This window comes from Nipponia nippon, unplaced genomic scaffold (genome assembly GCF_047370975.1).
Source record: "Nipponia nippon isolate SJK-2023a ecotype South Korea unplaced genomic scaffold, ASM4737097v1 scaffold_3, whole genome shotgun sequence".
Taxonomy (NCBI): Eukaryota; Metazoa; Chordata; class Aves; order Pelecaniformes; family Threskiornithidae; genus Nipponia; species Nipponia nippon.
Window position 1 is genome coordinate 99,001,804 of NW_028262347.1, and position 23,164 is coordinate 99,024,967.

The 23,164-nt window shown below is 41.8% G+C and overlaps 1 protein-coding gene across 1 annotated transcript; it reads left to right on the top strand.

Annotated features, from left to right (window-relative positions):
- Positions 1-7,370: 7,370 nt before the first annotated feature.
- On the top strand, positions 7,371-22,789 carry PLAC9 (placenta associated 9). The gene is made up of 4 exons (XM_087764273.1): positions 7,371-7,809; positions 19,961-20,061; positions 20,997-21,117; positions 22,607-22,789. Exons 1-4 carry the CDS (start codon positions 7,752-7,754, stop codon positions 22,615-22,617), a joined length of 291 nt encoding a protein of 96 aa, XP_087620399.1. The 5' UTR covers positions 7,371-7,751; the 3' UTR covers positions 22,618-22,789.
- Positions 22,790-23,164: the final 375 nt, after the last annotated feature.

Below are 23,164 nucleotides of genomic sequence, written 5' to 3' on the forward strand. Positions count from 1 at the left end.
ATAACTGATAAGAACCAGCAAAACATTTTGCATTGCTATTTGGGGTATTTAGCTCTGTGATATCCTGCTTATCTCAATTTCAAGTTGTAGGATAACATTTTTAATACATGCAGAGGCAGTAAATTAGCATTGCAGATGCACGAATGTATCCAATAGTCTATTCAAATCCACCTCACAAAATGATATTAATTAGCAAAGACTATATCCAGATATTTTTAGGTAACATGAGATACCTTATGTTATCACTGACTCCAGCCTTTTTGTCTTTCTGGGTCTAAAGCATTGGTCACGTGGTTGTGTTCACGTTAGAGGAAAAGTGTGCCGGGTGAAGCTCATACAGTGAATCCCTGAAAATAGGTATTAGTTTGGCTGTGCAGAGCACAGCAACTGTGATAAGCAGCTTCACCTTCCACTCTTTCAGATGGCATTAGAACATCACAGCAGCACCATATAATTTCAAAATACTACTATAATAGTTAACTTTGTTTTCACTAGCAAAGATCACCAAGCATTCAAATGGCAAGTGAACATGAGCTGAAACACAATTAGGTTGGTTTTTTTTTTTACAGACTTACTCTCAAAGGGATTCTGACTTGCCGCAGTCTGTAGACAACACTACATGATGCTTTCAGAGGTTTAAAAAGCCTTCAAAGATGTTTGACATGTCACTGCTTAGATATCCAACAGCAGTGAAGAACAGATGATGGTTTCTGCTGAACACAAGTAAATGCTTCGCTGGGGTGCCATACACCATCCCCTCTCAGCATCGGCACTTTATATGAACTCCTCTGCTTTCCCGCCAGCCTAAGCACATTCAAGGTCAAGTATGTAACAGTTCGGTGCTTGTTACTTTGGCCTAGACTCTCATTGATCTAAATCCTCTTCCCTCCCCTCCTGCTGCGGCTAATTAAAACACTGAACTCTCGGTTGCAGTTCACGCTGTGCTGGAGATCAGCTCCCCCGGGCTGTACCCAGCCCAGCCCTCAGCTTTGTTGAGTGCCATTGTGGGAAGAGCAAAACGAAGGAGCCGCCTGAGCCGAAGACGGGGTGGGAGATGGAGTGGCTCCTGGGGTAACCTGCTGGCCATGCAGACAGAAAGAGCTCGCCTCACCAGCCACTCGTGAAGCAGCTCCCTCACTGCCAGGTGACGCTAACCCGCGTTAGCCAGCCTGCTCCCTGCGCTCCTTCCCCTGCCCTTCTGCTGGGCTGCTCCTGACCACCGCACCCCGTCTCTGCCTGGTCCTACGCTCCCTTTCCACCGACTCCATCAAGGCTGCACAGTAAAGTCCCTCCCAGTGGTTGTTTCCTGGTGTTAGTATCTAACATCAGCAGAACACTTTCTGCACCCTGGACTGGTGTAATTTTTTCTTCTAAATTCAAACCACAGGCTCTTGTCCTATCAGCTTCTCCTAATTCACTTTCCTAATGACAGTTTGAAGAAAAGAGATTACCTCAGAATTATTTATAGCATCCTGATGATTCACATGACTTCGCTATCCTCACTTCTGATGATTCTTACTTCTTGAACGCATGCAATGAGCCCTCCTTCTACTTTTTTTTATCCTCTAATCTTCTATTTCCTCTTTTCTCAATGTTAATTAGAAAAGACCTTAGATAGTCACCACTGTGAAACAGAAAATCATCCCTTCGTTATTGTGTAGATGGCGAAAAATAGTATCCAAGAAGGAAAAAACAGAAAGCACTTACAGAAATAAAAATACAAAATGACATAGATGAACACCTGAAGTAAAAAATAAAATTTCTTTTATTCTTACAATGAGTTCCAGTGGTGGGTCTGAATTAAAGAACAGTTGGGAGAGATAATTTAAAGCATTTTACTGTATCTGGACAGAGTATTGTAACAGATATTTTAATATACATAGAGCCAACTGGTCTCTTAAAGCAAGATAGGATGTCCTAAAATTTGGCATTAGCAACAGCATCCATGCTATTCTGATTTCCTGCAAGGACTTTGTTTCAGGTGATAATTATTGTTCTTATTTGTTTCACCCTTAACACTAACTAGAACATCCATGCAAATGCAGCAAACTAATAGCAGGTGTAAACACCATCAACTTCCCCCCTAAACACATATGGAACTGATCCCACTTCAAGGATCTCCTTAGAAAAAAATTCAAAATAAGGGGTGGAGGACAAGAATCCAGAGTCCACATCTGTTTTCTAACAATGTGAATTAATGCCCTGCCTCCAGAGCTTCTGGTGCATGATACTCTTGTTAATCTATTTAATCATTCATACTCTCACACAAGGTTTTTCATGCCTTGGATCAACTCTTAATAGAAATTTTTTCATGGGCACTTCTCTTCCCGTTCATGATTACACAATTTCCCTATGGCAACTACCACAAATCCTCCTAGCGAATAGTGGCATTATGAAAGTATTTAAGTTGTCTTTTAATGCATTTTTGCAGCTGGAATTAAAGAGGTGGGAAGCCAGTACCATACAGTAATAGCTAGCTGTACTGTTGGGGAATCTTGTTGGACAGGATCCACCATGTGATTAACTACGTAGACAGCAGGATGAAAAAATTCATACACACTCTTGTTCAGTCTCTGCCTAGAAGCATGTGTCGGAAGCATGCTTGAAGAAAAATTGCAGCTAAAGATGTGAGGGATCTGTAATAACAAAGGAACTACTACCATCCTGCTACAGTATTATATTTCCTCCGACACAAGTATTTTAAAAGGAGTCTTAACCTGGGATTTTTACTACATTGGCTGTAAAATAATACATGTACTGTAAATTTTCAGAGGAATAGCAGTGGAGTGATTAGCTTGGCTTCTCTCTCTGGCAAGTCATTCTTTCCCTTGCATCTGTCCATGACCTTGTGGTAATTAAGAGGAAAGGAGAATAGGCTGACTAGTAATTGAAAATGGGATTTATTTCCAGCTGTTTCTCTGTTTCATTACATATCTCCACTACACAAGTCCCTCATATGGTAAATATTACCTGTATTCAAAGGCTTCACATACATGGCTGATGCATTGCCTAATGGAGAAAGGTACACAGATGTGAAGTAACCCAGGCCTCTGTTTGTCATGACTCGTGTTCAGCAAGGTGCTATTCAACAGATGAATAGCTTCTCAGATATTAGCTGCTCCTTCACAGAATGAAAATGTTGGTCCAGTTTCAAGTAATTATCTCATTTAATTGGTGTGGTTTGCAATAGTGATCTGCTAAAGACACTAGCTGAGTAATTCTAATTTGGGAATAATCAAGTACTTCCCCATGAGTATTATTTTCTCAGATATTATCTGTCATGGACTCACAGATCTATTTCACATTTTTATGTGACTCAAATGGGTGGACGTAAAGTTACAACAGCAAAGGCACGCAGCCTTCTGTAATAGAAAACGTAGCATGTATTATCAGATCACCATGTATGCAATTCAAGACTGGGAGTCAAGAGTCTATTTCTGAGTCACTAATTTAGCTGGGAATATAGTTAATCCAGTTTTGTTAGGAAAAAGTTTTCCTTTCTCTAAAATGGGTGGGCACACCGCCTACCATATTTCATAGGGGTTTCTGAGGCATGGCCAGGCTTCATAAAATGCATGAAATCTATCAAATGAAAGGATCTAACAACTGGTTAAAAATACAAAACAAACATCATCATTCACTAATATTCCATGTGACCCACCTTTTCCTTCAGCTTTCTGATTCAGTTTCCTCACAAATGATTGCTCAGGAAGCTGAAGCCACAGATGCAAAACAGCCCGAAGCCATCAGATGCTTACTTAATGCTGGCAGACAGAATCCAGCCTAGTGTGTTGGCACCAAGGCGACACAAGAGTGTCAACTCCTGTAGCTGACTCACTGTTGGCTTTAGGCGTAGTACAAAACGTATTGTTTTGAAGAAGGCTGGATCAGAGTTGTCTGCTCTATGACACATACGTTTGTTAACTTCTCCAGGGAGGGTACAATTAGAGACAGAGCTGATCTTGACAGTATCTCATACCATCAACCATGTGATGTATTTTTTTTAACAGTGTCAAAGATTATGCCTTTATGACAGCAGCAGGAGAACTTCACACTTTTTGATGTCCCTTGCAAATCAAGATAACAAACACTAGTGCAAGTTGATATATAACGGGCTGGAGAGGGGATTGCACTGGTACAGAACCTGAAGGTATTCACACATTGAAGGCTGCAGCTCACAAGGCCTCTAACACCAATTCAGGCTGTACCATGAACAACAGAGATGTAGAGGCTCATTAGAGACTGTCAGGGATGTGGTGCTAAGAGTCACTACTATCAAAGGCTTTAAATGGCAATGCCTACTACATTCTGGTGAAATCACCACTGCAAGGGGCCTTTCATCTGTTCACCAAACAGACGTACTGGTTGCAGAGCAAGCTCCTGCTTCCCGTAGAAGCAGTCCACAAACTGCATACCTGCTCTGTGGAAATCAACCTCTCCAGGTAACAAAATTCTGCTTCCACATCTAACCAACTACTGTTTCAACCCAGCAGCCAGAAACTGAGTAAATTGAGGGAAAATAATTGACCTCTTCTAAGAGGATCATGAACCAAGCCCCATTTTACATGAGGTGTTCAACAGCCTCCAAGTAGCAAGAACTTCTGGTCATGAGCAGCTAGCAGATATTAAGCTTGTGATGAGAGCCCAAGGAATCTCCACAGTCCTTAATGGACACAAATCTTCTCCCAGGGGCAGGTAAGGCAGGACACACGAACCTTGCAATGATTTCATCATCCACCAGTGTTAAATCCAGGACAGAGGTTATTCTCTTTCATTTCCTTCTCTTCTGTATAAGGTGCTTTCCTCTCCCTACAAGGATGGGTTTTCTACCATATTTTTGTTCGCCGAAGTAATCTCCACTTAATTTTCTCTCTGTCTCATGTAAAGTCCCAAGGGACTGCAGTACTGTACACTCCAACTTTTGCCAAGCGTATGCTCAGCTATATCCTCTGTCAGCCCATGCTGCAGGATTCCATGCCCCGTAACAATATGATCTTTTTCACATGTACATATGTCCTCTGTCGACACATGCCCTTTGTTTGTTCTGTTCCTTCTCCCTATGCACTCAGTGAGATCACTGTGCACTTATTTATTGCTTTTGCCAAGCATTTGACTAGTCCAAGAAAGAGATACAGAAAGACTGTACAAAAAAACCCACTCCCAAAATAGACTTAATCCTTATGTTTGCTCTCCCTTTCACCAGACTGCCTGCTGGCAAAAATTCACATCCCTGCTCACTGGTATGCTTTTTTTGGCTGCTGGTATCTTGGGAACATCTCAACAGCTGGATTTTGTGCAAACCTATATTCATATGATCTCATTATATTCTCATATATGGACATTTCCAAGATGAATGTGCTGAAGAATGCTTTCTCTGATGGTAATCAGTTACTAACTTTTCAGAAGACAAATAGGTTTGTATCATATTCTTTCTGCTGCTCTCAAATCTTCTGCTTAGCAGTTTAATGATTTCTGTCACACACCCTGGATTTTTTGTGCTTCATGTTGCTAGTTAAGTTGTCTTCATCTGTAGCTTCATTCTGAGTATTTATAAATAACAAAAATCTTAGGTAATTAACCAAGATCATCAAAATTCTCAGGACAGGTAGTCCTACTGAAAACCAGAATCCCACTTGGCAGCAGTATTCTTTCTGGCTGCATTTCCCTGCAGTGGAAAAAGCTTCTCTCTTATTACAGAAACAACCCCTGGAGTATGATACTAGAGAAAACTCTCACTATTTTATTTAGTTCTCCAAGGCTATCGGACCAGCACCTCACTGGTCAAACATAACACAATATGTAAAAATAAGAAGCAAGTGCCTTGGAGGGACTGAACTGTTCCAGGAGCCTGAGAGCAATTCAGGAGGAACCTCAAGGAAACATGCTGTAAAGGGGGTGAGTGACCTCAGCAGGGGTGGTCTGGAATGGAAATTGTGTTATTTTTTATAGTGTGTTGAAGGGAAAACTGATTCAATGGATGTTCATTGCTTTTTAATAGTATGGTATAGAGGACCACAGAGAGCATGCAGAAAAGCACCCACGAACAGGCTCCCTTTGCAATACAGAGAATGCACCGGGTGATTCTGCTTAAGAAAGGACAAAGGTAAAGGACAAACACATTCAGAAAACAGCAGCCAACATTTCATAAATATTCTTCTTCTGCCCCTCAGTCTCCTCTCTCCAAAGCGCAGACAACACACAGATAATCTCTCACTTCAAAAATCATAGCCTACCACGTCAGCGTCTCATATTCAAACACAGAATAAAACTGAAAGTGGACTCACTGTTACCTGTCACAGTTCCTCTCTAGAGACCTGTTTATAATAAAATTAAAATTTATTTATTTTTTCAGCAGGAATGATCAGACTTATTCTCAAAACAAATTTGTAAAAGTTGCAGTATTGCTACATAGTGATTTAAGCCAAAACACCCAGGAAAACACTGCCACTCTAATCCTCATAGCCAATTTCATTTTTATTTCTTAAAAATGTTAGCTTACTAGCACCAGCCCTGAGGGCTCAATACACACTGAGGTTGTCCTGTGCCCTGCTTTGCTCAATGGCTCAGCGAAGTTACCAGCTAAATTCCAATCACAGAATCTTTATTACTGAGGCTATTTTGCCTTGTAATTGAGCTTAACTTGATTTGGAAGTCACTGAAGATGATTATACTTTGAACTCTACAATAGCATCTTGCAGGATCACTTTCAGATATCTTATTCAAATAACTTGATTTTCTGACTGCTAGAGAGGTGGTAAAGACTAAGGAAATGTGTTCTAGTCTGAAGGTTTTTATTTTCCATAGTTAGAACACTGTTTATCCTGGACAACAGCCTTTAGGATTGAGTAGGACACCTTGATGGCCTTTCAGCTTTTACTTCCAATGGTTTGAAAAAAGGTAACTCAACTTAAATGAATCTGAGGAACAATACCAGGAAGGAGATGCCAGAAGACTTTGAACACCAGTCTAGTGGGGTCAAAGACTGACACTTACCCAGTCAGCACCCATGAACCCTAAAGACAAACAGCTAGCGTTTAATTAAGATCCTGCTAAAAATCACACATGTTGTCAGAATACCATTAGCAGCGCTATAGGTTAGACTTATGAGTCTAAAACCTGCCAAACTGAGAAGAGCTCAGATGGCTCCTCAGGAGCTCCTATAACACCGTCCAAACACAAAGCACCACAGACAGTTGTCACCTCCCACAACGCTGCCACGCTTTGTACTTCCCAAAAAAGATGTTTCCGCAGTCTTCAAAATTAACAAATAATGGAAAAAGCCCAGTAAGCTCACAAGATCTAGAGATACTGTGTTTTCCAGTGTTCCTGCTTTCCCCGCCCTGGATGAAATCCTACAGGGAAAGAAACATCCAGCACCCCTTCCTCCTCCTTTCTCCCTTCCTTTTCTTGCCCCACTTGTTGTATTTACAGGATCCAAATCTCTTCAGCCCATTCCAGTTGTAGTCTGCGTAAATAAATACAAGGGTAAAAAAACCCAACTTTGAGGAGCTTGGACCATTGCCAGCTTGCCTGGGTAACTGGACTTCACACGGAGCTGGAAGGGTGTTTTTTAAAAGGAGGGAAGCAGAAGAGAACAGCTCAAGAATCTTGGCTCAGCCTGGGCATATTTCCTCCTAACTCTGGCTAAACCTCAGCACGAACGGCTGGACGGAGGAGTCGATGCGAAGCTGGGGAGGGAGGCTGCGGGGCTCTCCACCAGGACTACGGCAGAGCTTGGAGAGGCTGAAACCATGCTTTTCCTTTGGGCACTGGCGTTTATTTTAGTCCTGCAGGAGCGAAATCTTTCAGGTAAGTGATTCCGAGCTTGCAAAGTAGAAACTATAGCTTAACTGTAGCATGGTCAAAGCCTTTGCATGGGGTGGGAGGGGGAGGTAAAGAATTGCTTACTCTATGGGTTTTATATGAAGGTGACACAGGTATGTGTCAAAATTCTGTGGCAATATTGTTTTTAACAGGAAAAACTCCATTTTTGTGCTATTAAAGTCCATCCTGGAGGCATATTGCCTTGGCAGAGATTTTTCATGTCTCATGGGAGATACTATCACTGTATTTTCAGAAATTTAGAACCACATTCAGGTGCTGCAGCCATTGCCCTGCATTTCCATAATTACTGTTCTGGCAGCCTTATTAACACACACACTAGGCCACTCAGAAATGAGATTGAAGTTCAAGGTGAATAGAGAAAGATTTTCCTTTATTCAAACCCTTCTTTTTAGATTTGCTGGTAACAGCACCACATTTTTTTCTCCTCTGCTTTGAATTACTTTTTCCTGAGATTTTGAGGCACATAACGCCTTCTCCAAATGCCTTGGGAGTATGAAGTATAAACACAGAACATCTGATAAGCTTGCATTTGAATCTTATTTTCATTAACAACAGATTAGTGCTGGAATAATCTGTAATCACATCGTAGCTGACAGTGTGACTGAAAGCTATTCAGTTTGGCTAGTTCAAGGGTTTATAGTCCCCGTGTAACCACAAACCTGGCTTCCCAGCCTGTTTGTATTACGTGTTTTCTGCTAGCTGAGGCCCAGCTTTATTTTCCCTCTGCGCTTACTTCTTGACAACACACAATGTTTGCATTTCATGGCAGGGTAGTAAGTTTCCATTACAATCAAAACATTTCCTGAAAAACTGTTAGTCCCTTCTGCCCTGAAACCCTAGTCACTCTTCCTTGCCTTGACTCCCTCCCACCCAACTGGCTTTGTAATATTTATCAGTGATGAACTGAAATATCAATAGCCCAGCAAGGGCACTCTAATTTGTTTTCACTGCACAAGTACTCACTATCCTCTTGTAAGTTTTGCGAGCTTCACAAAAAACATTGTGAAATTAAAGAAGAAAAAAAAAAAAAGGCTGGAAGAATGTTTTTGTTTACTCCCCCAGAAGTATGGTTTTAAGCTGAAATCATTAGCAAACTCAGATACAATCCAGCTAAATAGAACAGTATTTGAATAATAACTGCGGCGGAGACTAGTACCCAGTATCATGCCAGGTGGTAGCTACTCACTCAGGGAATCATTTTCACTGTCTCAATGGTGTACTTTGTGTAAGACGGGAAATTTTATGTCTGTCACAGCCAGGGGAGTACCCCGGCTAGCTGACAGGCTTAAAAACGTCATCCCCACTTTCCCTTTGCTACCTTTGAGTCGCAGAATCTAACTTCTGACTTTTTTCACAGTTTGTCCCTCCCAGCCCCCATGGGTTCCTCTTAAAAAATAGTTCAGAGTTGGCCAAAATAGAATTTATGTTTTAATTCAGCCATTAATATAAACAATCTCATATTCATAGAGCTCAGCCTTCAAACAGCTAAGGAGGAGAGGCTGGTGCGGGGGCCCTTCTGGATGCAATCACGTGCTCCTGCCTGATGGTCGCGGTTTCTAGTTCTTTGCTGTTGTTGCTGGGTTAGTTTGTGGGGTGCTGCTCAAATACAGCATACAATGTAGCCCGAGGCACTGGAGCATTCAATACCTGCCCCATTTAAACGCGTTTCTATTCTTACAAAAACCTCCGGGCAAATTGTTCTGAGGGGTGCAGCACCCCAACAGCAAAGTCTTTGCTGCATGTTTATGCATGGTGGAGAAGTGACCTGGAGTCCTCAGGTAAACAAGTACTTGGCAAGCAGGCTGGCCCCACTGACATGCTCCACTTAGCCGAGCAAACCAAACACTGAGCATGCTACTAAGGAGGCAGCAACAGGAGAGCTCCCGTGGAGGCATTGCTGCTCAATACTCCACACTGCGGCGTGACTTGTTTTTAAATAGCAGAAGTTTCCTTCAGTTTTAACTACAAATTAAAGTAAACGAAGCGTACGAATGTTTTTCTTCATTCAGCTAACATATTATGACTTCTCAAAATACTTTGGATCCTCTGATATCCACAAGCAATGTCAAAGCTGAGAAGATCTATAAGCTAGACTATTGCCTAGAAACTGGAGAGAAAAAAATCCCTTCAGAACAGCCTGCTTTTGCCCAAAATTGACCACTTGCATTCCCACAGAGCAGTGTTTTGCCTCCAGGAGATTAAACTACTGCATTGTATAATTAAATCCACAATAAAAATTTATGAGAGATGTCCTATCTTAAACCAGACATGGACTCATATTTCTCTACTAATAAACTAGTAGTGTTTTAACGTATACCCCATGCTATAGGTATTTTCTCCTTATAGAAACCTACTGGCATTATTGTCTCCAATACAAGGATTACAGTCTTTGCAAACACTCATCTCTGAGCTCCAACAAGGAAGGAGAAAGGAAGTTTGTCACAACAAAGTGTACCCAGATGTAGGTGTGTTTCTTAAGACCATGAGGCATCTGAAGATAGGGGTTCTGTACAGAAGTGAGCCTTTTTACAGAATTTATTTATCTGCAAAACCCTATGTTTTGTTATATTTAGTTAAAAGGAATTTATTAAGTTCTGTGGACTTTGTAACCTCCATGTGTAAAGCAAGGGTTAATATCAAACTCCAAAAAAAGTCAGGGGTTTAGAAATATAGGACTCCTGCTGTTCATCTGCAGGATGCAACTGTATTTATGAACGCAGCTGATGTGCTCTGGTTGAAGCTCTTGTGAGTCTTGGCCATGAATGCCAGGGTCTAGTATGTCTGTACGCGTTTGTGTATATATACACACACCCCTACCTCTCTCTCTCTCTCTCTCTCTATCTTGCTATTCTACTTCCTGAGTTGTTGAAGAACACATGAACTGTCTGCCAGAGGAAAATATATCTTCAAGGAAGTTCTTAGACTTAAGTATTAGAAAAAAAAGGATATTTTTTCATTGTACTATCATATTTCTTTCTACTACCGTAACTTACTCATATGCAAACTACACAACTACAGAGCTGACTAATAAGTCACAGACTCACCTCACCCACTCCCCATGACTGTAGCTCCTCTTACTAAACACAGACCAAAAGCCATGTCCTCATAAAACTGAAAAACTCTTTATCCCCAGATACCAGTGGTCATCCTCAAATTGATGGTGGCATCAAATACTGATGTATTTCACCTTCTCCATTCTCAAACCATCCTTAAGCTCACTCATTCTACACAACTTAGATTCTTTACGTATGTTACAACATGGCTCCTCTTCTTCCTAAAATGGCTCATCCCTTTCTCTACACACAAGCATGTCCTATACAGCTACTAACTATAATCCTTCTAACACTGCCTTAGTTTCCAAAACAAATATATATTCACACAGAAATAAATACATAGTAAAGGGCAACTTTTTTTTTGCAGCCCAAAGCATCAGGGTATCCCATCGTAAGTTACACCATGAATTAGAGTAACCTACCTGCAAATTACGTAGCTCACATCTCTTATCAGTCCAGTTCCCTGTAGTCATTTTCCATTGCAGACACAAGTACAAGAGGATATTCCCTGGGTGCTTGTTCAGAAGACCAGCATGCTGGAAACATGTTCCAAGCCAACAGCTCCCTCATAGGAACATTTTGTTGTTATCCTCCTTCCTTTGAATGAAAATATGCAAAACTTAAGTGCTTCTTACAATCACAAATATGGTAACACAGGAGAAGAAAAGCAGTTTTTCGAGTAGTAATTTTGCTTCTGGTACACAGCCATGGCAGGGGCCCCAGATTTTGCTGTGCCTGAAAACAAGAGTGCTCACTGGCAGCACAAACTATCCCTGGCCTTGTACACTCCCTCTCAGTCTCCCCTGCTGGGTAAGCAGGAGCTGAAGCTCCCATGTGAAATGAGAATGACGTGGATCACAATAGCAAAAACTTCCTCCAAATGAAGTAGTTTTACAGAGAAATACACGGCAACCATGTCCTAGTCAGAAGCAATTTCTGTCAAGTCCCATTTCTGATTTTGCGTATTTCATAAGCACAAGTGAGGCACGGTAGGACCAGAACACACCACAACATGGCTTCTCACATATAGGTTGATGGGACAGACAAGTTACAACCTAATACCCTGGCCCACCTTCACTAACACAAAACATCCCACAATGCATGAGATTTCCTCTTTGGTCCTTCTTTTTCAGGGAAAAAAAAGAATTAAAATAAGTTAAATCTTAACTGATCTAGGATCTGAAATAATATTCCTAGTACCATATTCTACATCTTGATAAACAGAGTATGAACCAGGTCTGCAAGTTTGGAACTTGACTTTCTGATATGGTTATTTAGCTTCTAAAATGAATATTAAAACTAATTAGTTTCATGGAAGAAACTTATTTCAGGATGTTTCCAATTATTATCAGAGGCTCATGAATCTTGGATACCAGAGGAATCCCTTGAATTTTGTTCCATGTTTGAAATTTTTCCAAGACTTGGCATTCAGGTAGCAGTTGAAGTATACAGTAAATGTATAGATTACAGATTAATCCCTAATGAGGCATTAAAAACTTTCAATGTACCTTTTTGAAATTATTTAAAAAAAAAAAAACAAAAAAACCCACAAAGCAAACCAATCCTTCCCTGCCCCCCAAATTCCAGAAGAGCTTTCATGCTGTCAATTGTCTGTCTAATATACAATGCCTACTTTCCCTCTCCCACTTGGCATATCCCACCTTTGCCCTGTATGGAATTTGCAATTTCATTCTGCCATAAAAGCTAGAGCCTAATAAAGGTGTGTGTACATATATATATTTATGTGTGTGTATGATTATATATATTTGCGTGCATATATAAGCAAACCCCTGCAGTTGCCTCCAGTGTAAAGCATAGTAACCTATGACAGTATGTAAGAAGCTAAGAAATTTTACATATTTATTACGATACCTGCAGGCTTTATTGCAATCACTAAAGGCAAGAATTCCCTTATCTTTAAGCAACTAGAAACTCTAAACTCTAGAAAGAGGTTCAGAGGTGCCTAAATCACAGCTAAGCGTTAGGCAGTGTTTTATAGATTACAGCCTGGAAGATCCTATATGTCCAGTTAAAGATACGCTCCTGAGCAAGTAAGAATTTGAAGACAATTTGCACATTAAAAAGCATTTCCAATACAACATGTTCTATCCAAATCAATTATCTTTGGTGTCCTAACAATAAAATTTGATACAGATTAAGTTATATATAATACAGCTTAAAATTAATTTGGGCACACTGGTGATACCGAAACCAGTAGTGATACAGAAAGTTAATCCAGTACTTCCATATCTAAGGATGCCAATGTAATTAAGGGCTGACATAACTGGAAACTAAGTTTGATGCTGTTAAGAACAGCCCCCAAAATTAAATATGACTAACAGTCTTGGCTTAACATGGTCTTAGGTCTGAAAGCGCTGATACTGATAGTTTTAGTATCAGTTCAGGTTCAAAGTAGTTGAACCTTTCCTGTATTCAGCTGCAAGTTAACTTCATCAACCACTTTTGTAAACCATGTAGTTTCTTGAGCTAGCACTTCAAAGTTATATATACATGTTAAAGTGGAGTCCAACACTTATATTTAGACAAGGAATAATTTAAGCAAGGATCAGTAAATCCCTTCAGAGGTCTGTCGCATTCTTCCCAAACTGGTTAGGGCATTGACCATTTGAACTTGATACTCAAGTTCACAACCTTTTCCCTATTGGAACATAAATCCATTACTATCCCCTTCATTTTCTCATTAAAAACTATCTGGCCACCTTATGCTATATGCTCCAGGAATAAAATGATACTGATAAGCTTAAGGCAGTGCAAAGAAGAACACACAGCACAGTATGCTTTCTTGAAGAGTTATACATGTTCTCCTTTATTCCCCTCGGTCTGACACATGATTTCAGGCTTCCTTATTTGCCATCTGATTCCTGTTCCAATCTCACTTGTCTTTCATTTGGCTTGTGGCCTGCTTTGTTTCACCTCTCCCTCCCTATGGAGCACAACATGAACTCTCAGTTAACTTTCAAAACCACCGTGATCACAGAATGATGCAAAAGGAATTTTACAGGCTTTAAGACCAACAGCGAACATTATGGTCACTCAGCTTGACCTTCTTCATAACACAGACCAAAGAACCCAACCCAGTAATTTCTATATCAAGCCTGTAACTTCAGTTTGACCAGCAATGCATCTTTAGGAAGGGTACTTATAAAGACCTACCAGATCTGTGTGATTGCATACTTCAGTTCTGTCAGCCTTAGTAAGAGCAGCAAATGACAGTGAAGAGACAGTTGCTCGGGTTGTGTTGGGTTGGCCCTGGCTGGGCACCCGGTGCCCACCAAAGCCGCTCTATCACTCCCCCTTCTCAGCTGGACAGGGGAGAGAAAATACAATGAAAAGCTCGTGGGTCCAGATAAGGACAGGGAGAGATCACTCGCCAGTTACCGTCATGGGCAAAACAGACTTGACTTGGGGAAATTAGTTTAATTTATTACCGAGCAAATCAGCGTAGGGTAATGAGAAATGGAAACTAAATCTTAAAACACCTTCCCCCCATCCCTCCCTTCTTCCTGGGCTCAACTTCACTCCTGATTTCTCTCCCTCCTCCCAGCCCCTGTGGGGGACGGGGAATGGGGGTTGCGGTCAGTTCATCACACGTTGTCTCTGCCGCTCCTTCCTCCTCAGGGGAAGGGCTCCTCACACTCTTCCCCTGCTCCAGCGTGGGGTCCCTCCCATGGAAGACAGTCCTCCACGAGCTGCTCCAACGTGAGTCCTTCCCACGGGCTGCATTTCTTCACGAACTGCTCCAGCATGGATCCCTCCCATGGGGCACAGTCCTTCAGGAACAGACTGCTCCAGTGTGGGTCCCCCATGGGGTCACAAGCCCTGCCAGCAACCCTGCTCCAGAGTGGGCTCCTCTGTCTCCACAGGGCCACAGGTCCTGCCAGGAGACTGCTCCAGCACAGGCTTCCCATGGGGTCACAGCCTCCTGCTCCAGCATGGGGTCCTTCACAGGCTGCAGGTGGATATCTGCTCCACCGTTAACCTCCGTGGGCTGCAGGGGGACAGCCTGCCTCACCATGGGCTTCACCACGGGCTGCAGGGGAATCTCTGCTCTGGTGCCTGGAGCACCTCCTGCCCCCCTCCTTCTTCACTCACTGACCTTGGTGTCTGCAGGGCTGTTCCACTCACATATTCCCACTCCTCTCTCCAGCTGCAATTGCTCAGGGTTTTTTTTTCCCCGTTCTTAAATATGTTATCCCAGAGGCATTACCACTGTCGCTGATGGGCTCGGCCTTGGCCAGCGGCAGGTCCGTCTTGGAGCTGGCTGGCACTGGTTCTATCAGACATAAGGGAAGCTTCTAGCAGCTTCTCACAGAAGCCGCCCGTGTAGCCCCCCCACTACCAAAACCTTGCCATGCAAACCCAATACACAGGTTTATTCTGATGCTTAACATTAGCAACTACTTGGATGATCAAAATGAACCGTTTAACAGCATCTGGATAGACAGAATCCTAACAGTTCTAGAAGGGGACTTCTTCAGGGAGTGTGTAGAAGCAACATCTTGGGGGGTTGGGGGAAATATATCAAATGTACAGGAGGCAGAGGAGCTTAACTGAGAGGTATTCTGAAACTCAGGCCTTTGCTCTTAACCTGTTTGCTAAGGTTGTTTTAATTCTTACTTCATTGCTCTTTCTATCCCCTGCTATAAGATCAAGTTTTGTACAGTCAGGCTGACCATGATACATAGATCTTCATCATGCTACTTCTTTCAAACATTAAGCATATTCTTCTATTAAACACATTCTTATTAGCATCCAACTCAGAGATTCCCCATTTTCCAGCTCCATCTACTGGTGCCTGACTGTATCACAGCACAGGGCAGCTAGAACTACCCACCTTTATGGGCACCATCACTGTAGCATAGAGGACTTAATCAGAGGAAAAAAGGCACGGGTCGTTCTCTTATCTTGAACAAGAGAGTTCTGATTCTTGATGGAAAATAACCACCTATATATCAAACAGAATGTACTTCAATAATTGAACTAAGCACCTCGCTTGCAGGAAGCATCAGGTGGGAATTTCCAGATGGGAAATTAACTGAAAGATAGTGTTCTCTCTGCCATATTGAAACATTACAAGAAATATTTGCCTGAAGTAATCCATTAAGTTTCAAATGAGATATTTAAGACATTGAAATATGCCTCCTACACACTTGCTTAAGCTGTCAGAACTTGCAAATACCCAGACATTTCAAATATGTAATTTATACAGCATACAAAGAACAGTTTACTTTTAAAGGCTGTTAGCTTTAAAATTTACTCTCAAAGTTTTCTGCATTTATGCATATGCTTTGACACATAGGCAAGTAAAAATTCTAATTTACATTTTAAAAATGTTGCTTCAGCAACAAGAGAGGAAGTACATGGAAGTATCCTAAAAGGCCATTAGTCTTTTGCTTACATGGCTTGCAGCCTTCCATTCTTCACTCCGTTTACAAGGTGACTGCTATTATTACGTGAGGTAGAGATGCTGCTGGAGAAGGTCAGTGCCAACGGCAGATTGTGTCATTTTCTTTCACCAGCTGCAATACAGAGAAGGGCAGCACTCATAAGCAACATGTGATTCTCTTTGAGCCGATGGAAATGAATGCTTTGGCTGAGTTGTCTGACCATAGTGACCCAGACACCTGCCATATTTACAAGGGGCCGGATGTGTCCTGTGAACAGCCCATCCCAGGGTAACGGCTGTGGGTTAAGAGCTAAAGCCAGACAACAAAATGACAATCAGGGTTTTTAGCAGCCAAAGCCTCAAGCCAAGGCTTACAAAACAGAAGAAAACTACACTGACCAAAGCACTGGCTGCCCAGCCAGCAGCAGCAACCACCCACCTGAAGTACCCTGTTCTGACATGGTGGTGAAGGGACAATCGCAAGCGCAAGAGCACCTCTGCTTTGGTGTGAAAGTCACTAACCACAGACACAGACACACAGGCCCTGGCTAAGAGGGTTTCTGCTGGGTCAGCCCTCAGCCAGCTCCATACTGTGAGGTCTGGGAACTAGGCACGCTTTGATTTGTACTAACTCTTATCACTCGCTAACAACAGCTATCAGGTGCTTCCTGAGACACTTAGGCTTGGACTATTTGTCAAATTTTTTAGGGACTGCACTAGTCCTGTGGTTCTGGGTAGCATCTTACAGTCCTATCAAACTAGGACGAGGCACTTCCTCCTCCTTCGGTAAGCCCATTACAGTTCATAACACAGCAACGTGCTCTGAGTGCCAGAAAGCCGTCTGTCTCCGCGTCAGAACAGAGGCACCAAGCACCCCAAGGAATCAAGCACTACCGAGTCCTGCATTTCACAGCAGCCCCTTTACCTAGTTCTCTAGACGCGCATGCGCACACAAGGCTGGGCAGTGCTTTGCTAACCTCACGGTGACATGCAACAACCTTACGTTGGTTATACATACCTATCACGGCACACCCTGCTTTGAACAAATGACAGAGTCATCCATCATATCTCATCTCCCCATCTATGTACACCTGCCTAGAGCAGCAGTCAGCACAATGCTGAGGTTTGTGCTGAACAGAATCCTCTTTCACACAGAAGGGCTAAGCTCAAAGAATGATTCAAGTGGCGTTTTAGGTAAGACCTTATATAATTTCTGCTTCAAGAAGTCACTTTGCAGATTTAAGGTGAAAGGAGCCCCTGCACAGTGCCAACAGGCATGCCCACCATGCTCGTTAGGCAGTTTGGAAAGGCCAGAGAGTCTCTGGGTCAGAGTCCGATTCCAGCAGGACAGACAGCTACTTCTGCTTCTCCTACAGCAGAGCTCCGTGCTTTCTTTAATGCACCAGCATGATATAAGATGCATGATCAGAGAAAGAGAAGTGGCCAACACTAATTTGAGCTAGCCAAAATTAACCCTCTTGCATTTCCATTTCTCAGGAATGGACAAAACTAAACAAGCCTGGCATGTAACTTACGGCTGGCCAAAAGCTCCTTTAACAACCACATGCAACTAGTGCTGACCTTCACCCAAACTTTCCATCCAACCTTGTGATCCAGCCATCTACAGCTAGGTTAATACAGTGAAAAATAACCTCTCCTGGGGGATTCTTAAATTCTTCCATTTGCTTTTAGTCCACCTAATGATTTCTGCTGCCTCTTTTCACAGTTCATTTGTAGTTAGATCTGGGAACGTTCCCAGCAGTCGGCGACTGATCCGCAGTTACCTCATCACCATGCCTTCTGCTTGCCCTTGGTCCTCTCTCATACACAATAGGTGGCAGTTCAGTGTACAGCTGAATCGGGCCAATAGGCCTGATGCTGAGAGCTAGAGCTCGGAATATTGGAAAGGTGGAAATTTTATTAATCTCTTACAGTAAAATGGAGCTTACCTCGCTATTATCCTATTATTAGGAAAGCCAAGGTCTGTAGACAAAGACTGGCCACTGTTTTGTAACCTCCATTTCTGACAGTAATCAGTATCTTCATATTGTTCCAGCCATGATGGAAAAAACATGTAAATAAGCAAAAATTTTGAGAAGTAGCATAGTTCACTTGACCACTAAGTTAAAAGGTAACAACACTCCCAAAACACCAGCAGCAGCAACAAAGGGGAAAAAAAAAAAAAAAGGGCAACTGCAAAACAACTAGCATTTAAGTACCTGCCATACTTCAGCAGTCTTCTGTGAACAGGTAGATTCATTCTTTGGGATTCTGTCCTAACAGTACCACCTCCTGGTGAATGCACCAAAAAACCCCAAATCAAAATCTAGTTACAAATAACCAACCAAAAATTCTCTCTTAAGCTCTGCTAAACCAATTTCTAAATAACACCTATTACATCAGATCACATTTTAATCCTCTCCTCCTCCTCCTCCCCGTCCTCCACCCTCCAATTTCAAGGACACCATTCCAACTCAGAGTACATCTCATCCTATCAAGCTGCAATGGCTACAATCCTTACTGACATGTGTTTGCCATCACCTGATACCTATGTTCCAGAAATCTTGGCACAGACTTGCGATGAAGCACTGCAGCAGTTCCAAATCACTGCTCTCGCACAACAGTACTGAAGACAGAACTAGTTGCTCCTCTTATGTTTCATACCGTTCATTATCACACAAGCTCACAGTCTCCTCTGTCTCTGTTACAATCAAACGACTACAAAATGAGTTACTGCTGCTTTCTCATGACCATAGCTTCTTCAGGCCTCAAACAAGACCAAGACCTAACTTTACATGGAGCAAGATACGTTATCACTTTAGTGGGGTTTAAAATACTCCGCTACAGTTCTATGCACACGTATTAAAATCTAAATGTTACTGAACGTTGCACAAAAGTTATGAAAAGGAAGTTGGCTGCGGCTGCATTAAAGCATGGACACCAGCAGGTACTGGCCTTTCATGGGTTAGAGCCAGCAGAATGAAATGTTCAAAGAGCAAGAGCTCCTGAGTACTGAGAGGTAAAGACAGATAACTGACGGAGATAAGTGACGTTGTATATAGCACCATAAGAGTGTGACTTGGTCAGCAAATGACATCAGCTGTACACACTTTTATTGTTTCCCTTCCCATTGCAAAATCAGACTGTTACAGACAAGTTTCTGGCACAGTGGAATCACCAGCTTGTATCCATTTGGGGCATAACTGGACAAACTTAGCTATTCTTCAAAGCTTTACTGTACCAGCTGCTTCTGAAGAAAGTCTAAGAGGAACTGATGTGTAAGGCAGATCTTCCCAATGCTTAGGTTTTATACTTGTAGAGACAGAGTTACAGTCTATAAACTTACCCTACACAGGCAGGAAAAAACAGATTGTGTAAAACAAGCACACACACAAACAAAACAAAACAAAAAATACCCCTGGCAAGAGAAAACACCTTGTTCCAACCAACCGTGACAACGTGTACAGGCAAGGAGACATTCACAGAACTGGGGTATAACTGTAATTATTGGGAGAGAGGTTCAATTTCTACCTGGGAGTCCTACATTGGTTTCATAAACAATGCTGTTTAGCATGCAAATTACCACTTCAGAAGTCAGAAAGGTAAGGACTGCTATTAAAAAGCTCCTGCTAATTAACTGGGGCTGTTTTTCCAGCTGTTGCAGACCCTGTCAGTGTGTTACCTGGAAGTCTGGGAAGAGGACACTGGTGTGATGAACATGATACAATCCATGAACGTTTAGATATTATTGAAGAGGTAAGAGCTATTGCGCTGGCTCCTGGACCTTGCCAGACCTCTGCCCCATCCTTTTGACCAAAGAAAAGAAAGAAGAATGATGTTTCTAGACACTGTCCCTTCTTGATTTTAGGTCTGACTATTTTTTTCAGATGTCATGGTTTGTAACTATCCATAAAGCAATTATTATCGGAAACATATAATCTTGATGAATTCCAAACAACTGAATAACCAATCACTATTAGATATCAGCCTTTTCTAAAATGTATATAACTGTGCCTTTAATATAACAATCTCAGAACTGATACTTGTAGTTTCACATCTGCTCATGGCTAGATGTGAATTCTGCAGGTGAAGACTGATGGTGGCGTTTCTGCTCGCTCCTCAGACACTCAAGAGCTAAATGAACTCTATGACCGGGATTCTAGGAAAGCTGCAAAGTTTTCATTTTTTCCCCTGGTGTCTTAAGCACTCACAAGATACATGTCCAGTGCTAACTATTCCCATCTGGTTAGCTTCCAAACTGCATGCTGTTGGTTCTCAAATGGCAACGTTACCTCTCTCCTGCTCTAGTCCCAGCCCTCTTCTTTTCACCCCATCAGCTCCTCTCATCTTCCGTGCAGATTCTTTTCTTGGATATGATGGTGGCTCAGAAATGAGAGAGAATTAAAAACAAATTAATGCAAAGCTTCCTCCAAGAAGTCAAATTACGGGCAATTCTTTATACAGAGGTGCTGTAATTTAACTCTTGCAAAACAAAGTTTTAATACTCCAGGCCACTAGAGGACAGCATAACACAAGAAATATTTAAATCTGCAATGCGCAATATAAATTAAATTAGCTGTTAGCGTTATGGGATATTAGATTTGCACTTCCACTAGCACACTTGGTACAATTCCTTCCACTTGACCCCTTGTCTACCCCCTTTCTCCATTTGTCTCCCTTGTTTTCATTAGAAGGTAATAAAAACAGTGGAGCATCTAGAATCAGAGGTCAAATCGCTCCTCAACATCATCAGTGAGACAACATCAAATATCCCCGTTGCTCCAGGAACCCCACTTATAGACATTTTTGATGGTAAGTATCTAGTGGGATGTAACCAAAGTCGAAAACAGTGTTTCACATGTTATTGCCAAATACGTCATCTTTTCTCCCCCCCCAAATGTGAAGTAATTCCTTCATTCAATTCAGTGCAGCTAAGGCCTCAGCTGAAAGACTGGGTCCAGTTTTGAACACCAGGTTTCAACAACCACTAAAGGGGAGGGGGAGGAAAAAAGGGAAGGGAAAAAAACCCAACCAAATAACCAAAAACCTCGCCAAGGAGCTAGATACATGAGCTACACAGAAAGGTTGTTAAATTGGGGACGTTTAGCCTAAAGAATATCGAAGTAGCCCACCAGAACGAGTAAGGTTGCCACAAAGATGAAAGCTGTGTTTTCTTCCCTATTGCAAAAGTGAATAAAACAAGAAATAATGCAGCAAGAAAGACTCAAGCGAAACGCAATGCAAAGCTTTCTTACAAGGACAGTGAACCACTGAAATGATATGACTGTAGTTTCCCCAGCACTGGAAATGTTAAAACAAGCATCACACCTTAGAACAGCAGGATGGACTAAGCAATCTCAAGGTCTCTTTCAGTTTTAAGATCCTGTGATTCTTTAGTTTCATGTGTGACAAATGAAACAGAGGGGCAACAAAATACAAAAAAAGTGATTGGAAATATTACCATTTTGGCATCTTAAATCCAATTTTGATACACAAGCCCCTCACACAGAACACGCTCCTGGATAAACATTTTTGGAATAAATTAAACCACAACAGAAATTATTTGGACGAGACCACCTATTCTACACAGCTTCTTATAATGCTCTGTCCTCCTCATTCTCTGCCCAAATATCAATAGTGCATTTAACAAGGTGAGAGACACTCCTGGTGGAAAATAAACCTCTTGTGGAAAGCCACAAGCATCCACAGATATGTCTATGAGATCAGTTTTGTCAGTGTTGGGGTTTTTGTTTGTTTGTTTAAGGTAACTGTACATGGGTGCATACACACATGCATACTACAGTGCACTTACATGACAGAAGGTGAGCTCAAAGTAGACAGCAGTAGAATTTATTTTGGTTTTTAGTTCTTGCAGTTGGCTGTATGGATCTGGTCACCATGACTGATACATCCTCACCAACTCTGTTATTCATTAAAATTTCCAGTTTTCTGTGAGGGGCAGTTAATAGGTAACAATTAATTTACTCCCCCGCAATGATAATTTATTTTAAAAAGAAAAGTACTCCAGTAAAGTGTTACAGTGAATTTAAGATGGAAATCCTAAGTTAACCATGGCATATTTGCAACACATCTGTAGTAAGTACTACTCAGATGGAGCTTGCAACAACTGCGAAGTGGTTCAAGAATTGCAGATAGGACCTTCCTTCTGTGATATGGTGAATTAAAAGCGACAATTTCCCACTTTAAAGTAGCAGGATTCATGTTTTAAACAATGTTTATCCACAAAGATTGATCCTGATCTTATAACCAAAAATAATGACATCAACTCTTCTCTATACAGATACCAGCTGAGCACTGCCAAGACAGAAGACAGCTGAATGTTAACAGTATGGTTGTCAAACAGTTGCACTTTTGTTCATTTAGTAAGCTTGTGTTTCCAGAATTTGAGCAGGGATGAACAATTCTCAGCTGTCATTTGCCTTCTGTGTTCCTGTGCTTTATAATAAACAGGTATTTGCTTTTAGACACTGCTTCAAAGCTTTATATTTTAAATCTTTCAGCAGCCCTACTTGATCAAAACTGCATTTCAAATCCAGCATTCTCAGTACGAAAACAAGATCAGGTGGGGTCCGGGACTAAAGCACAGCTAACAAACTTCCCTTAATTCAAAAGCTTACTACTTGCCTGGCAAAGAAGTGAACTCTTGCTATCGGTGTAAATCAATGAACATACACTTTCAGCTGCAATTTCCTCTCAAGATATGCTTAAGATTGTCTGACAAAAATGAGCATATGGAGTGGTCTGGCTTTGGACATAGTCACACTGTTGCCATTGACTGAAACCGGAGTCCTATTTGCACGTCCTAGTCAGAATTAGGACTAGTCAGAATTTGCCATTT

Excerpts from the sequence above, each read along its gene's own strand:
- PLAC9 (XM_087764273.1), top strand. The coding sequence starts at position 7,752 with ATGCTTTTCCTTTGGGCACTGGCGTTTATTTTAGTCCTGCAGGAGCGA. Across the intron at positions 7,810-19,960 it reads GCAGGAGCGAAATCTTTCAG|CTGTTGCAGACCCTGTCAGT; the intron begins GTAAGTGATTCC and ends CTGTTTTTCCAG. Across the intron at positions 20,062-20,996 it reads GTTTAGATATTATTGAAGAG|AAGGTAATAAAAACAGTGGA; the intron begins GTAAGAGCTATT and ends TGTTTTCATTAG.